Source organism: Sinocyclocheilus grahami, unplaced genomic scaffold, assembly GCF_001515645.1.
Source record: "Sinocyclocheilus grahami isolate Dianchi unplaced genomic scaffold, SAMN03320097.WGS_v1.1 scaffold1071.1, whole genome shotgun sequence".
In the NCBI taxonomy this organism is placed as follows: Eukaryota; Metazoa; Chordata; class Actinopteri; order Cypriniformes; family Cyprinidae; genus Sinocyclocheilus; species Sinocyclocheilus grahami.
In genome coordinates, this window is record NW_015506250.1 from 157,542 (window position 1) to 175,801 (window position 18,260).

The following is an 18,260-nucleotide window of genomic DNA, read 5'->3' on the forward strand; positions in this document are numbered from 1 at the left end:
GAGAAATTCAGTAAATAGGATGGCACAGAACAGTTTAGACCAGTAATACAATGCGCTTAGTTACTAACGGTATATTTAAGTAAACAACAGTTCAGTACGGAACAGTTCAGTAATGAATATAAAAAAGAGCAGTTTAGCGCAGAAAAGCACAATTCACTAAAGAACAGCACAGGTTAGGAAAAGTCACAGAACAGTACAGTAATTCATTCACATCAATATTCATATAATTATATATCCATATCACATCATATGGTCACGAATGATCAGTACGTGATCAAAAGTTCATGTTTCAAAAGAGGGTATAAAAACTACAAATGACCTTTGGTCTGAAAGAAGACTATAAACAGGAGAGCATCAAATAGTTTTACAGAGCTGTCAGTGCTGCAGCAGTCGCTCAAACCATGGCCACACAACAGACCTTTCTGATTATTGGAATATTTGTTTTAGCAGGATTTGATAAATGTTTCTCCGTTATTCCTGGTAAGTGCTATTCCACAGATCGAAATGATTCTTTTTCTCTCCAAACAAATAGAATGAAACAATGTTTCTTTTCTGGAATCAATTTGAAGAGGAAGAGCAGCACCCAAACCTTTGGTATGTTAAGGGTAAAGAGGCTCTTCATACATCGCTCTCCATGAAGCCCAACCTGCACCGTGCTAAAAATCTCATTCTCTTCCTCGGAGATGGTGAGTTAAATAGAACCTATTTAGAATAGAACCTATTCTATTTAGAAATTCTAAATAGAATTTTCTAGAATTTCTTGTTTTTGCATTGTTCTGTTTAATAATCTAGTATGTATTGCACAATTTTAGCCACAAATTAGCTTTCTAGACATTTCTAGATTTTGTCAAAATGTATTTGCCATTACAATAAATCTTAAATAAATAAAACTGATGAACTTATGACAGTGTCTGAATTTTGGGTTGCAGTTCTGCAATGTAAAGGTCCATTTACATCAAGAATGATAACTATAAAGATAAATATAATGATAATCCACAGATTCCACACTCACAGACAATAATGTTTGTGCATGCTGCAATTATGTCGCCTGCGACTTTAAATGCTCAAGCTCTTTAAAGTCAGGTGGATTCTGATTGGCTGTCAGTGTTTTCATAGTTTATCTCCTGGAATCAGGGCCGTTTCTAGGCATAGGCGAGCTAGGCGGTCACCTAGGGCGCCACCAGCTGAAGGGGCGCCAATAAGCGCACGTACTGGCACTTTTAGCAGGGTTGTGATAAAGAGTGGCATGGTCACCCTGAAATATGACTGCTGCCCCCACTGGATCCCCCAACATTATTGGGCTAGAGTACTGTCAATCTGACGATGCTTGTATGCCACTAGATCAGAGTGCTGTCAATTGCTGCCTGATTGTTGCACGCAAAGTTTGCATTTAGAGCGCTCAACAACGCAATTAGATCAGTGGGCTCTGTCAGTGCTTTGGCAAGGTAACACTTTTTTTTGCCATGCAATAAAGCTAAGTTCAAAGGCCAATTTAAAATATTGGTACAGTAAATAAAATCAATACATCCTTTATTAGATCACTTTGTCGAGTTAAATGCATCCTTACGGAGGTGCCGAAATGCTGAAAATAATAATGCAATAACTGACACTTTAAATCAAGAAACAACAACAAAAAAATTGAACAAAAAACAGATAAAGTTAAAAAAGTAGCCATTGATAATATCTAAACAATATGTAGTAGTATATTATATAGTATCCAAATCAAAATGTAATAAAATTAACTTATGTGTGATTTATGTGTAAATTATGTGCAATGTCTTAGCCACTAGGGATTGTTACATAGGGCTATACAGGCATCTAGTGGCAACACAATGATATTACAGATACAATAGGGATTTCGCCTAGGGCGTCAAAGTGGCTAGCATACATTGGAATGAGGAATTTTTAGTAGAAATTCAAGTCAATATTTGTGCATATGTTTGCGAATCTCATCCATGCATGTCCATATTCAGTTTGTCACAAGAATCAACCTGTCATGACAGTCGTGACATTTTACACGGTCTGTAATGCTTGACTCGTGCCATCCTTTCCCATTCCCATTCATTCCAATGGCAGATTTGGTTGGTTCACATATTGGCTAACTCCATTTGTGCTCTATGGAAGAAAGAAAGTCTTTAGGACAACATGAGGATGAGTATATTTTGGACGAACTACACCTAACAACAAACAACCACTTTTTTTTCTTCTTTAGAATACCAAATATGTGTGGAATAAAAAAGATTTTGATGCCGTCAAAGAGGACAATACTGATTACTTGATGGGTAAGGCCGCCTCCTCCATTTGGAGGGAAAACATCCACCTGTTATGTTGATCTACATCCTACAGTATAAAATTTCTGTCACCGGTTCCCAACCTTTTTGACTCCAAAGCCCCCCAATTGTCCACAACAACATTCAAAGGCTCCATTACTTTTCCAGTAGCTTTTAATCCTTATTAAATGTATTTACTGGAAAAGAATTAAGGATAAGGATTTTTTTTTAATGTCTACCCAATCAAATATTTTAGAGTTTGGGTAGAAAATTTTTAATTTATCATAAAAAATGGCAATATAATTTTACTGTTTTATTAATTTACATGACTCTTCCACACCTTTTAAAATGAGGCTACCTCATATAGGTTTTTCACGACTCTGGGAATCCTGTTTCTTTAAAGGAAAAAAAAACAGTTGTTGAGAGAGGTGAAATAAAATAGCAGTTCTATTCGTTTTTTTAGATTGTTTTAGTTGCTTTAGTTTATTTTAATGAATCTTTTTCAAAGATTGCTTGGGTACATTTTATAAGAAAATACCATTTCTACTTTAAAGTGCCCCTATTATGGATTTTTGAAAATGACCGTTCATGCAGTGTGTAACACAGCTCAAAGTGAATGAAAACATCCTGCAAAATTAGAAATCTGAAAGTGCACCGTGTATAAAGTTAATGGGCCTCATTTATCAATCTAAAACGAGCGCAGATATCAACTTACGACAGAGTTCACGTGTGATTCATGAAACATTCATATGCCGCCAATCTCATCGTACGAATGATCGCACGTTGATAAATTTGGCGGCAGAAAACAATCGTCATTTGAATATCACGCCCTTAAAAACACCCCAGTTTAGAAGCCTCGCCCCTAGAGTTTACGACACGGAGAAACGAAACCCGGCCAAAAAGAGGAAGTAATCTCGAATAATCAAATATTTTAAATTGAATGGCATTCAGAACAGAACGAGAATGAAAAATAAGTAGTTATAAAATTATATATTAAACTATAAAATAAAACACAAACAGCATACATATGCTAATCAAAACTGAAATGGCATTGGGATCACGAGCCTGTCTCACATCACAAGAATCCAAATGTTTCCATTTTTGCCATATTTGTAACATTTGTTTGCATAACTATTATTCATTATGTAGCCTAAACATGGCTTTATACTTCACTCATGTTCTAATATCCGTGTAAAATCCTTCACATGCGCAAAAATGTTTGTTTGTGCGCTGCACGCTGATTTTACAGCGGACCTTTTAAAATAAACAGTGCAACTTTTATGTTTGGTTGTCTGCATTTTAGTTTGATGATGAATGGCTGAAATGTCAGGCAACGCTAGAACTAATGTTGTTTGTGTGTGCGATCAGATGGATTTAATCACATAAACATATAAATAAAATAAATAAAATGCATTAAGAGTGTCACAAAAACTAGTGTTGCCTATACTTGTTGCACAGTTTTTTTCCATTTTGTTAATCTATTAATTATATTACAGCCTGTTATATATTTTGTGTGATCCTATTTATTTTATTCCTTTTATAGACTTAATTTATGTTTTCCTCCTTTCACAGAAGCACTGCAGGTGCATGATGCGACTATTGCATCCTCATGGTCTTGTATACGCTGCTGTTCGCGCATATAAAGCTAAAGTCCTCTATATATATATATTAAAAAAAGACATTCTAATCTTACTGGTTAACGATCGACTAATGAGCTTCGTTTGACGGTCAGGAAAATAACCTAAATGAACAAAATGCAGTCATTCTAGAATTCTCCAACGTATTTATGCTGCGCGCAAGTTCAGGTAACTCAGAAACTTGCGTACACGAGCTGAGACCAGACGTGAGATTTGATTGTAGCCACCGCTCACATTTATATTGATAAATTCCACGTTTTGTGTTGAAACGACCGTACGCCCAATTTTCTGTCATACGTTAGTTTCGTAAATGAGGCCCAATGTCTCTCAAAAGAAAGAGTGTCCAGCGTGAAGCAAATTTAGTTACAGTCTCACGCAGGCACAGCATGCAGCATTGGTTTCGTTTTGTGTGAAAACATGGCGGAAGGCAGTGAAAGGTTTTACAGAGGGAAATATATGAATTAAAATATGAATGTACCTCTGAATTGAACCATCTGTCTTCAGAAACATTTCTGTTTATAAGCGCAGCTGTGTTTTGTTTACGGGAAACAGCTCTATTTCTGCTGTTCCATAAGCGCCACCTGCTGTCTGACAGTCGATATACATCTTCATTCAGCCCGTCTGGTGTTTTTGTTCAAACCAATGCAAAAATCAGACCGAAATTTTTTGCACTGTTATACAATTTAATCGGTTAGGTTGATGAAAAGCTAATGTGCACTCTAAAAATCAAACCCATTTGTATCTAAGAATCATTAACAGAGCAGATAAAATGCTTATAAGCATTCATCATTTTGACTCATAACTCTATTCTTAAAAGTGGTTTTAAGTCTGAAATGTGAAGTATCATTTTAAAACTTTGTTAGTACATGCTAGTAGATAACATGTCATGTTGTAGTCACCCGACAAACATTTTTTGTTCATGTAAAATCTGGCCATTGTTGTTAATGTAATGTAATGTAATTAATGTTTCTACTGTTGTTGCATTTATTCCAAACTTAACAACTTTTTTTTTAAATGGGGGTCGTAAAAAAAAAAAAGAACGTTAAAATAGGGGTCCCCTGGAAAAAAATTTGCAAACCACTGGTCTATGTCATAAAAACAAGTTATTTTCGATAGTTACTTAATCACATTTCTTGGTAAACTGGTAATAAAAAATATACATATATTTCACATTTGAAGTCAGTTATTCTCAGTGTGGTTTGTTTTTATTGTTGCGCTCAGGGCTTTTTGAGCCAAAGGACACCAGGTACGAGCTGGAACGCGATCCTTCAATGGACCCATCGTTGACTGAGATGGTGGAAAAAGCCATTAAGATTCTTCGCAAAAACTCGAAAGGATTCTACCTCTTTGTGGAAGATAAGTTGATATCATGTTTCCATCGCGTAGCCCATAAGATGTGTTGAGCATACTTATATTTGTGTGTTTTCTTTCCTGTACGTGGGAGAATAGATCACGGCCATCACGTTCCATTTTTGCCATATTTGTAACATTTGTTTGCATAACTATTATTCATTATGTAGCCTAAACATGGCTTTATACTTCACTCATGTTCTAATATCCGTGTAAAATCCTTCACATGCGCAAAAATGTTTGTTTGTGCGCTGCACGCTGATTTTACAGCGGACCTTTTAAAATAAACAGTGCAACTTTTATGTTTGGTTGTCTGCATTTTAGTTTGATGATGAATGGCTGAAATGTCAGGCAACGCTAGAACTAATGTTGTTTGTGTGTGCGATCAGATGGATTTAATCACATAAACATATAAAGAAAATAAATAAAATGCATTAAGAGTGTCACAAAAACTAGTGTTGCCTATACTTGTTGCACAGTTTTTTTCCATTTTGTTAATCTGTTAATTATATTACAGCCTGTTATATATTTTGTGTGATCCTATTTATTTTATTCCTTTTATAGACTTAATTTATGTTTTCCTCCTTTCACAGAAGCACTGCAGGTGCATGATGCGACTATTGCATCCTCATGGTCTTGTATACGCTGCTGTTCGCGCATATAAAGCTAAAGTCCTCTATATATATATATTAAAAAAAGACATTCTAATCTTACTGGTTAACGATCGACTAATGAGCTTCGTTTGACGGTCGATGAATGGCTGAAATGTCAGGCAACGCTAGAACTAATGTTGTTTGTGTGTGCGATCAGATGGATTTAATCACATAAACATATAAATAAAATAAATAAAATGCATTAAGAGTGTCACAAAAACTAGTGTTGCCTATACTTGTTGCACAGTTTTTTTCCATTTTGTTAATCTATTAATTATATTACAGCCTGTTATATATTTTGTGTGATCCTATTTATTTTATTCCTTTTATAGACTTAATTTATGTTTTCCTCCTTTCACAGAAGCACTGCAGGTGCATGATGCGACTATTGCATCCTCATGGTCTTGTATACGCTGCTGTTCGCGCATATAAAGCTAAAGTCCTCTATATATATATATTAAAAAAAGACATTCTAATCTTACTGGTTAACGATCGACTAATGAGCTTCGTTTGACGGTCAGGAAAATAACCTAAATGAACAAAATGCAGTCATTCTAGAATTCTCCACCGTATTTATGCTGCGCGCAAGTTCAGGTAACTCAGAAACTTGCGTACACGAGCTGAGACCAGACGTGAGATTTGATTGTAGCCACCGCTCACATTTATATTGATAAATTCCACGTTTTGTGTTGAAACGACCGTACGCCCAATTTTCTGTCATACGTTAGTTTCGTAAATGAGGCCCAATGTCTCTCAAAAGAAAGAGTGTCCAGCGTGAAGCAAATTTAGTTACAGTCTCACGCAGGCACAGCATGTCCTTTTATAGACTTAATTTATGTTTTCCTCCTTTCACAGAAGCACTGCAGGTGCATGATGCGACTATTGCATCCTCATGGTCTTGTATACGCTGCTGTTCGCGCATATAAAGCTAAAGTCCTCTCTATATATATATATATAAAAAAAAGACATTCTAATCTTACTGGTTAACGATCGACTAATGAGCTTCGTTTGACGGTCAGGAAAATAACCTAAATGAACAAAATGCAGTCATTCTAGAATTCTCCACCGTATTTATGCTGCGCGCAAGTTCAGGTAACTCAGAAACTTGCGTACACGAGCTGAGACCAGACGTGAGATTTGATTGTAGCCACCGCTCACATTTATATTGATAAATTCCACGTTTTGTGTTGAAACGACCGTACGCCCAATTTTCTGTCATACGTTAGTTTCGTAAATGAGGCCCAATGTCTCTCAAAAGAAAGAGTGTCCAGCGTGAAGCAAATTTAGTTACAGTCTCACGCAGGCACAGCATGCAGCATTGGTTTCGTTTTGTGTGAAAACATGGCGGAAGGCAGTGAAAGGTTTTACAGAGGGAAATATATGAATTAAAATATGAATGTACCTCTGAATTGAACCATCTGTCTTCAGAAACATTTCTGTTTATAAGCGCAGCTGTGTTTTGTTTACGGGAAACAGCTCTATTTCTGCTGTTCCATAAGCGCCACCTGCTGTCTGACAGTCGATATACATCTTCATTCAGCCCGTCTGGTGTTTTTGTTCAAACCAATGCAAAAATCAGACCGAAATTTTTTGCACTGTTATACAATTTAATCGGTTAGGTTGATGAAAAGCTAATGTGCACTCTAAAAATCAAACCCATTTGTATCTAAGAATCATTAACAGAGCAGATAAAATGCTTATAAGCATTCATCATTTTGACTCATAACTCTATTCTTAAAAGTGGTTTTAAGTCTGAAATGTGAAGTATCATTTTAAAACTTTGTTAGTACATGCTAGTAGATAACATGTCATGTTGTAGTCACCCGACAAACATTTTTTGTTCATGTAAAATCTGGCCATTGTTGTTAATGTAATGTAATGTAATTAATGTTTCTACTGTTGTTGCATTTATTCCAAACTTAACAACTTTTTTTTTAAATGGGGGTCGTAAAAAAAAAAAAGAACGTTAAAATAGGGGTCCCCTGGAAAAAAATTTGCAAACCACTGGTCTATGTCATAAAAACAAGTTATTTTCGATAGTTACTTAATCACATTTCTTGGTAAACTGGTAATAAAAAATATACATATATTTCACATTTGAAGTCAGTTATTCTCAGTGTGGTTTGTTTTTATTGTTGCGCTCAGGGCTTTTTGAGCCAAAGGACACCAGGTACGAGCTGGAACGCGATCCTTCAATGGACCCATCGTTGACTGAGATGGTGGAAAAAGCCATTAAGATTCTTCGCAAAAACTCGAAAGGATTCTACCTCTTTGTGGAAGATAAGTTGATATCATGTTTCCATCGCGTAGCCCATAAGATGTGTTGAGCATACTTATATTTGTGTGTTTTCTTTCCTGTACGTGGGAGAATAGATCACGGCCATCACGCAGGGCAGGCCAAGTACGCTTTGACGGAGGCTGTGGAATTTGACAGGGCCATTGCGCGGGCGGCTGAGCTGACGAGTGAACTCGACACCTTGTCCGTGGTCACTGCTGACCACTCCCATGTGTTTTCCTTCGGTGGCTACTCTTACAGGGGCAATCCTGTGCTAGGTGCGCAAACACACAATTCATCCATGAGCTGCTGAAAACCAAACTTTCTTGTATGTCCACACCTTTTGAAATTATATACTGTACATGGCTTGAAGGGATAGTTTACCAAAAAATAAAAGTTCTGTCATCATTTACTCAACTTTTTGGCATTTCAAGCTTGTAAGACTTTCTTTTGTGGAACACAAAAGAAGACATTTTTAAAAAATTATTTATTTATTAATCCAGTGAAACTCAATGGGCTGCAATGTTTTGTTGTTTTGAATCCCACTGACTTTCACTGAATGGGCAAAAACGGTTGAAACATTCTTCAAACTATCTTCTTTTGTGTTCTACAGAAGAAAGAAAGCCATACTGGTTTGGAACAACATGATGGAGAGTAAATTATGACAAAAAATAAATAAATAAAATTTAAATGAGCCATTATTTCTGTTTAAGCTCCAAAATATTTGCCCAGTAGAAATACTTTTTTTTTTCCCTCAGCAATAAAAAATTTGATGGTATTATGGGATTAAGAATGACTTATTTACCTTTTTGTCTTAAGGCGTTTCTTATTCAAAAGCTGAGGATGGCAAGAGCTTTACTAATGCACTTTACGGGAACGGTCCAGGATACCAGATTGCGAATGGAACCCGTCCTGACATGAATGCAACCAACTCAAGTAAGTTTTATGAGTTTAATTGTTATTCCCCCAGGTGCAGAAGAGCATTTTTAAGTGCATGACACAAGCTCAATGTTTTGGCAATGCAGACGCCCCATCTTGTGGTCATGCGTGTTACTGCAAGAAAATTAAACAAAACTCTTTTCTTTTACATTAAAGCAGCACTATGTAACTTTTGACACTCTAGCGGTTAATAAACAGAACTGCACGCATCCCGCGGAAGAACATTCTAACCGGAGCTACTTCTCTAAGTTTATGTCTATGGCGATTCACGCAGGTATGTGTTATTCCGCAGCGGTGACCAGGCTACAATAGTTCAAAAATAAGTACTTATTATAAGTGTACCGGAGTGATTCGGAATGAGACAAAAACGCGGTTTGGAAGATGAATTCATGATGTACTCGCTCATTATATACATTTTGCAAATTTTGAACACAGAAAAAATTACATAGTGCTGCTTTAAAGGTATAATTCACCGATAAATAAATAAATAATACAAATTCTTTCATCAAACTCTATGTCTCTCTCTTCAATGGAACACAAAAGGAGAAATTATGTATAATCTCCAAACTGAACTCTTCCATAGTAATCCATGCATTGAAAGTGAATGGAGACTTCAGTTGTCAAGCTACAAAAGTGACAAAAACGTTTTCAATGTTGTTATTGTTAACTAAAACTTTTAACTGAAATAAAGTCAAATATAAATATTATATGAAAAGCAGTAAGTTTAAGTACTAAAATTACTAAAACTAAAATTTAAAAAAATCTTAATATAATTGACAAAAGCACATAATGACTAAAGTTAAAAATTCAAATGGAAACATAAAAATAATAGCCATTTCAAAATATTAATAAATAATATGGCACCACACTATGGAAGAGAAATAATGCCATCTGTCTTTGAAACAAAAAAACGTTGTAATGCAAAAAATAATGCATTGCATTAATAGTGCTTGCATTTTAATGGCTTGTATTTCCAGGGCTTGCATTTTTAGGTCCTGAAATTTAACATAGTTGTTTATTTAAGCTGTGAGTATTTTGATTCAAAATATTTCACACACATTTTCAGAATTAAAAATTCAGAAATTCATATTCACCTTCCAGAATTCACTTCCAAAATATTCAATCTGTTTAAAAAATCTTTCCAAATTCGCTTCCACAAATTCAGTGGTGAAAATTCGGCAGAAAATTCAGCATTGCACATCCGGGAGCTGCAGGAATAGCAGTAGAGCACCGATGCACGATCTGCAGCTGCTGTCAGTCGCTCACCAGCAGGTGGCGGAAGCCGCTGTTGATGAAGACCAAAGCAACAGGTGGATCAAGTCATTCATTCACAAAAACTGATCTGCAGAAATGGAGCAAGCTGCATTAATAGTGCTTGCATTTTAATGGCTTGTATTTCCAGGGCTTGCATTTTTAGGTCCTGAAATTTAACATAGTTGTTTATTTAAGCTGTGAGTATTTTGATTCAAAATATTTCACACACATTTTCAGAATTAAAAATTCAGAAATTCATATTCACCTTCCAGAATTCACTTCCAAAATATTCAATCTGTTTAAAAAATCTTTCCAAATTCGCTTCCACAAATTCAGTGGTGAAAATTCGGCAGAAAATTCAGCATTGCACATCCGGGAGCTGCAGGAATAGCAGTAGAGCACCGATGCACGATCTGCAGCTGCTGTCAGTCGCTCACCAGCAGGTGGCGGAAGCCGCTGTTGATGAAGACCAAAGCAACAGGTGGATCAAGTCATTCATTCACAAAAACTGATCTGCAGAAATGGAGCAAGCGCTAAGTAGAAGTTTTGATTATCGGGGGCCAGTATAAACATGTGGAAAAGCTGATTGTGTGTATGTTTAATTCAACATCTTCTCTGTTTCCCGTAGCCTGCATGTAAGCAGCTTTCTCGACCACAAAGGAGATTATAATGCTGTTTTACTCTATGCTGAAGTACAGAACTAACATTACATTTGAGGAAGACATATATTGCTTTCGGTTGCTTAGTTTCCATGCGCTGTAATACTGTGGTTCCCCTCATACAGTATAGAGCGATAAGACCTCAGATCTCAGAAAATACATTGTATTTTTAAACAGATTGAATATTTTGAAAGTGAATTCTGGAAGGTGAATATGAATTGCTGAATTTTTAGTTATGAAAATGTGTGTGAAATATTTTGAATCAAAATATTCACAACTTAAATAAACAACTATGTTCAATTTCAGGGCCTAAAAATGCAAGCCCTGGAAATACAAGCCATTAAAATGCAAGCACTGTTAATGCAATGCATTATTTTTTCTGTTAGTGCTATTCAACGTTTTTTTTGTTTCAAAGACAGATGGCATTATTTTTTCTTCCATACCACACATAAATGCAACCCATATTTTGAGTATTTTTGTACTGAAAAGTTATTTACTGAAATAACAGCATCGTAGCTCTCACTGAAGGTTTTAAAGTGCATCTGAACATGAATAAGATTGCCTGCTGAAGTCTTTTCATTTAGAATATATGGTGCTTTTTTAATTTTGATTTAATTTTAAAGTCCTTAAATAGAAAATGTGTGGAGTGAACTTTCTTTAAACCTCATACTGTACAGGTTTTAATATTAATTTTATGAAGTTTTTTATTTTATGGTGAATTACTAAATAACTGTATAAAGTAATTGATTAATATGTGTTTTTGTTTTTCTCCAGGCAGTAATGAATATCTTCAGCAGGCTGCTGTACCTCTAGATTCAGAAACTCATGGCTCTGAGGATGTTGCTATTTTCGCCAAAGGCCCAATGGCTCACCTCTTCCACGGAGTCCAAGAGCAAAGCTACATTCCTCATGCTATGGCTTATGCTGCCTGTATTGAGCCCTACACCGACTGCCAGCTAGAAAACTATGGCGTTTGCACTAAGTTCAGCCTCGCGGTGCTGCTGCTGAGCTTGCTCTCCTCACTCACCACCCTTATGTAACGTGACTAAAGCGTGAGGAAGACATATATTGCTTTCGGTTGCTTAGTTTCCATGCGCTGTAATACTGTGGTTCCCCTCATACAGTATAGAGCGATAAGACCTCAGATCTCAGAAAATACATTGTATTTTTAAACAGATTGAATATTTTGAAAGTGAATTCTGGAAGGTGAATATGAATTGCTGAATTTTTAGTTATGAAAATGTGTGTGAAATATTTTGAATCAAAATATTCACAACTTAAATAAACAACTATGTTCAATTTCAGGGCCTAAAAATGCAAGCCCTGGAAATACAAGCCATTAAAATGCAAGCACTGTTAATGCAATGCATTATTTTTTCTGTTAGTGCTATTCAACGTTTTTTTTGTTTCAAAGACAGATGGCATTATTTTTTCTTCCATACCACACATAAATGCAACCCATATTTTGAGTATTTTTGTACTGAAAAGTTATTTACTGAAATAACAGCATCGTAGCTCTCACTGAAGGTTTTAAAGTGCATCTGAACATGAATAAGATTGCCTGCTGAAGTCTTTTCATTTAGAATATATGGTGCTTTTTTAATTTTGATTTAATTTTAAAGTCCTTATATAGAAAATGTGTGGAGTGAACTTTCTTTAAACCTCATACTGTACAAGTTTTAATATTAATTTTATGAAGTTTTTTATTTTATGGTGAATTACTAAATAACTGTATAAAGTATTTGATTAATATGTGTTTTTGTTTTTCTCCAGGCAGTAATGAATATCTTCAGCAGGCTGCTGTACCTCTAGATTCAGAAACTCATGGCTCTGAGGATGTTGCTATTTTCGCCAAAGGCCCAATGGCTCACCTCTTCCACGGAGTCCAAGAGCAAAGCTACATTCCTCATGCCATGGCTTATGCTGCCTGTATTGAGCCCTACACCGACTGCCAGCTAGAAAACTATGGCGTTTGCACTAAGTTCAGCCTCGCGGTGCTGCTGCTGAGCTTGCTCTCCTCACTCACCACCCTTATGTAACGTGACTAAAGCGGGGTGAGGTGCACTTTAAACAGCTTTTCTGTATATTTAAATCACAATTCATTTGCAGGTTTTTCGCATTCAGCTGCAACATTTAGACAACTGACGGGCAAGTTGCATAAGTTCTGCACTGGATCTGTGTTTGCAATTAATGTTGGTTGAGATATAATTTAGATCCTCTGTGAGGACATGAATGTTGATTAATAAAATCTGGCAAATCCTAGGTGTACTTGCATTTACATTGTATTCACATTTCTTTAGTGACCCTAAAAATACTGAATAAATGGCAATGTATGTAATAAAATAACCCTCTGTGTAGATTAAATGTATGCTTATAATATTTACCTTCACAATGCTGAGTATTATGATATATTGTGGACATTGGGAACAGTGTGATTAACTGGTGACATCTTCAGGTAAAAGAGAATAAGTAATTTGAAACATATCAATGTGCTATTGTTTCAAATGAGTAAATCATGGAAATCACTAAAAGTATTGTGAAATGTGATGTTTTTAAAACTGTAATTAAACTATAAACCTTTTTTTGTGTGTCCATTGTACACCATTCTGAAAGATGGCCTGCCTCGTAAGTTCATACGTGAGACATTCAAAGAAATCCTTCAAAGAAAGATTCAAACCCCCTTTCGCCTTCATCCATCCTGTACTTCATGGCACCTTTGAAAAAAACCTGTCAGAAAAAAACAAACAAACAAAGAAATAAATAAGAAAATGTATAATATTTATGAGTTTTGAAACTGCAAAGTACAAGAAAGCTATTTTTGTACCTGAGATTGAATATCCTTCCTTCACTTCCTTCCAAAAGCTTTTTTTTTTCCGCCTAGACTTTAAAAATCTGTTATCTATTAACTGAAATAAAGCTGAAATAAATTAAAATATAACTTTTATATGAAAAACAAGTTGAAGTACTAAAAGTACTAAAGCTAATACTGAAATAAAATCAAATAGAAATCTTAAAAAATATATAATTAACAAAAGCACATAAAATGACTAAACCTTCCAAATTAAAATCAAAACATCAAAATAAAAAAAATTTTCAAAATATTTTTAATTATTCAAAATATGATTTTAAACTAAAGGTTAAAGTCTGTAAAACCAAAAAGCGCTTTTCTTTGACCTCTAAAACTCTATTAAAAAAAACTTTCAAGAAAGACCTCCATACTTTTTCTAAAAAGTTTTAATTTCAACTTATAAAATAGGATATTATATATATATATATACAGTGGGTACGGAAAGTATTCAGACCCCCTTAAATTTTTCACTCTTTGTTATATTGCAGCCATTTGCTAAAATCATTTAAGTAAATTTTTTTTCCTCATTAATGTACACACAGCACCCCATATTGACAGAAAAACACAGAATTGTTGACATTTTTGCAGATTTATTAAAAAAGAAAAACTGAAATATCACATGGTCCCAGTGAAGTTATTTTTGTACCTGATACTGAAAATCTTTCCTCCACTTCATGCCACTTCCTAAGTCAAACAAAAAATCAGATAGGATATCAAATAGGATCAAATTATGAAATGTATCATTTTATATGAAGACTTTTAATGTATCAATTCCTAAAGAAAACAATGTTTATTTATCCGTAGGGAGTACAGTCCAACGGGCGTGAAAATTTAAGTTGAACTGAATCTGATGAATATAGGCTTTATTTCAGGCAGGGATGGTTCGCATGATGTTTCTGTTATTTCAAGACACATGGAGGTAAAAGGCACTTTTCTACAAACACTGCCATTTGTAAAGAACCATCATACAATATCCCTAATACTCCATGATTTACTGATCATTGTACACAGCACTCAGTTAGTTTAGCTGATGTAAGGGATTCTCAAAGGACCATCAATCTGAGGAGGCCTCACCCTATCTGGTTAATCAGTTCATCAGTCATCTCAGTCATTTGGGGGCAGTCGTGGCCTAATGGATAGCGAGTCGGACTTGAGTCTCAGGTCTGGCAGGAATTGTCGGAGGGGAGAGTGAATATCCAGCACTCTCTTCCACCCTCAAAACCATGAGGTGAGGTGAGACCCTTGAGCAAGGCACCGAACCCCAACTGCTCCCGGGGTGACGCAGCATTGGCTGCCCACTGGTCTGGGTGTGTGTTCACGGGGTGTGTGTGTGTTTGTTCACTAATCACTGCTGTGTGTGCAGAGCACAAATTCCAAGTATGGGACAATATACAGTGGGTACGGAAAGTATTCAGACCCCCTTAAATTTTTCACTCTTTGTTATATTGCAGCCATTTGCTTAAATTATTTAAGTTAATTTTTTTCCTCATTAATGTACACACAGCACCCCATATTGACAGAAAAACACAGAATTGCTGACATTTTTGCAGATTTATTAAAAAAGAAAAACTGAAATATCACATGGTCCTAAGTATTCAGACCCTTTGCTGTGACACTCATATATTTAACTCAGGTGCTGTCCGTTTCTTCTGATCATCCTTGAGATGGTTCTACACCTTCATTTGAGTCCAGCTGTGTTTGATTATACTGATTGGACTTGATTAGGAAAGCCACACACCTGTCTATATAAGACCTTACAGCTCACAGTGCATGTCAGAGCAAATGAGAATCATGAGGTCAAAGGAACTGCCTGAAGAACTCAGAGACAGAATTGTGGCAAGGCACAGATCTGGCCAAGGTTACAAAAAAAATTCTGCTGCACTTAAGGTATATATATATATATGTAACTGATCCTTCAAATATTAGATATTAACTATCAAGTTAACAAAAGTTGTTCTCAGGCAATGGAAAACGTAGCTAATGCTAGTTAATGTTTCTACTATTCATAAACCTTTTGATATGATCTCTTATGAATAGCAAAAAAAAAGTGCAATAAACAACGTGCATGCGAATAATTAATTATATTTTCAAATTGGAAAATTCCTAAATTCAATTAGTTACACGCCCAACAATATTCTTCTTGGATTCATTTATAGTTCAAGGTGGCCTCCTGCAATATTTGGTGTACTATCCCAGTAATTATGACTTTTTAGCTTAATTTTTATGTTCTGCTGCTGCACAAATGCAAACATTTACCGTTGTTCGGCGAACTTTCACGGGCGATATCCAGTCTGGAGTTTCCTCATGGAGATATCACATCGGGTTTAGTTGAGCACACGGATTCACCAACAGAAAACAGCTTGGTTCAAAAATTATTTCTGTGTAAGCTGTGCTTCATACATCGCCACACTATTTACAGTAGACGGCGGACCCTTTTACCCAAGAAATTTCGCTAATATGGCCACAACTTTTAGAGAAGACGCCATATTTTTACGTGAATGAAAACAAGATGTTGATACAGTGCGTACAATGGAACTACTGTATAACCTAGACCAAGTAACTCTCAACTCACAATGTCCAAAACTGTTTTATGGTGTTTTTGTCAATTGAAAGTTTTCAGCATGTTGTTAAATTACAGTAGAATCAGGGTTGCCAGGTTTTCACAACAAAACCCCCCCAATTGCTACTCAAAACTAGCCAATCGCCTTTCAAGGGGTCCCCCATTAAAAATTGCATTCCGGGGGGTAAAATACATGTTTTTTGGGATTCCCCAGTAAAATTCGCATTTCAGGGGCTAAATATCATGTTATTGGGGTCGCTTCAGCCTGTGGACATGAAAAACAAACCGGGGCAACAGTGTTAAAGTAGCCCAATTGACCTATCGGTAAGCCCCGCCCCCCTTAGTTACTCTTGCTCCCTCGGACAAACAAACAGAGCTGCTCACTGTCTTACAATGACAGCTGTCAGTGTGAAAACCTTGTCACACGATGTTCTTGAACAATTTTGGACACAGAAGGACCACCATTCAAGTGGGATATGCCATGGAGGGATATATAAAAGATTTTAAAGTGCCCCTATTATGGAACAGAGGTACGTCTGCTGTGTATACACACCTCTTATCTTGTTAATTGAGTTGATTACTGATTGTGCTCCTCTCATGTTAATTAGGTTAATTATCTGAACATGCTCCTCCCGAACTTTGTTAATAAAACATCATGACGTGAGAACAGTCTGCTATTTAGGTTTGTACGTTAGCATTGACTCACTAACTTCAACATTAGTTAGTTTTAGCCAGAGATACCTTGCTGAAGCAAAAGATGATATTAACGTTCTGCTTGAGCAGATGAAAATGGTAACTTAATGGGAGTATGAAGACGAGACAGACGTTTTCGTCTTCATTGGGATTAGAGTTGAATGCTTATGGACATTTTGCTCTGTTTTGTTCGGGTTCAGGAAATGGAATAAAAGATACCTGGAATCAGTGTTACAAGTACCCCAGGCACACCGTTTTTCCATTTTTGTAGCATAAACACCATCAAACCGATGCGAGTTTCGGATCTTCCAATGTTTCTCCAAGATGTCCGAGCTCCACTCCCCGTGCAACTGATACTCGACTGCCATTGGCTCCTCTGCGTTCGAGGGGAGTATGGGATTACATCTCTGCCACAATTCTGCGTGCGAAAGAGCATATTTTGAGCACGCGAACGTGTGTTTTGTATGCGTGCGAACTGAATTTTGTGGAGAAAATGTTTGTCTCGCAAAGAAGAAAGTATTTAGAGCGCACGAAAATCAATTTTGCATTTAAAATAAGTTTTTGGATGTGTGCAGACCTTCTCTTTAGCGCGTGCAACGTTTCACTAGCTTGCTCACCTGATGCCCTCAGTGCTCTCTTAATGCTAACAGCTCGCTTGCTCAACACAACCCAGCGTTACAATGTGCCATAATTCCAGCTAATCAGAGACAGAGGCTGCTAAATTCTGATTGGCTGCCTTGACAACCAATCACAACATTCCTTGCATTACCTTGACAGCAGAAGAGGAAAAATACAGTGCATGCAGAATTATGCAAGTTGATATTCTGATATTCTTTCCAAGCACATTTGGCCAATTCCAAACGACATCAGTCTTAATAACTTCTATTAATCTTGTATTTAATCATTTATAATCTATACATTATTGTTCATGAAGGCTGGAAGTGAAAAATGTCTTATATTCAGGTGTGCATATTTATTAAGCAGGTTTTCTTCAGATAAAATGAGCCAAAAAAGAGATTTAACTCAGACTGAATGTCAAAAATTATTAAATGCCCATGAGAAATATTAAAAACTAATACAATACTAGAAATTGCAAAGTGAATGCATAACCATTGGACAGCA

The 18,260-nt window shown here is 36.1% G+C and overlaps 1 protein-coding gene across 1 annotated transcript; it reads left to right on the forward strand.

The window, feature by feature from the left end:
* The first annotated feature begins 385 nt into the window (after positions 1-385).
* LOC107566373 (intestinal-type alkaline phosphatase 1-like) lies at positions 386-12,077 on the forward strand. The gene is made up of 8 exons (XM_016251811.1): positions 386-480; positions 570-686; positions 1,000-1,022; positions 2,213-2,282; positions 5,129-5,263; positions 8,272-8,463; positions 9,005-9,121; positions 11,812-12,077. The coding sequence occupies exons 1-8, from the start codon at positions 402-404 to the stop codon at positions 12,075-12,077; spliced, it is 999 nt and encodes a 332-aa protein (XP_016107297.1). The 5' UTR covers positions 386-401.
* Positions 12,078-18,260: the final 6,183 nt, after the last annotated feature.

Excerpts from the sequence above, each read along its gene's own strand:
- LOC107566373 (XM_016251811.1), top strand. The coding sequence starts at position 402 with ATGGCCACACAACAGACCTTTCTGATTATTGGAATATTTGTTTTAGCA. Across the intron at positions 481-569 it reads ATGTTTCTCCGTTATTCCTG|AGGAAGAGCAGCACCCAAAC; the intron begins GTAAGTGCTATT and ends ATCAATTTGAAG. Across the intron at positions 5,264-8,271 it reads ATTCTACCTCTTTGTGGAAG|GTGGGAGAATAGATCACGGC; the intron begins ATAAGTTGATAT and ends TCTTTCCTGTAC.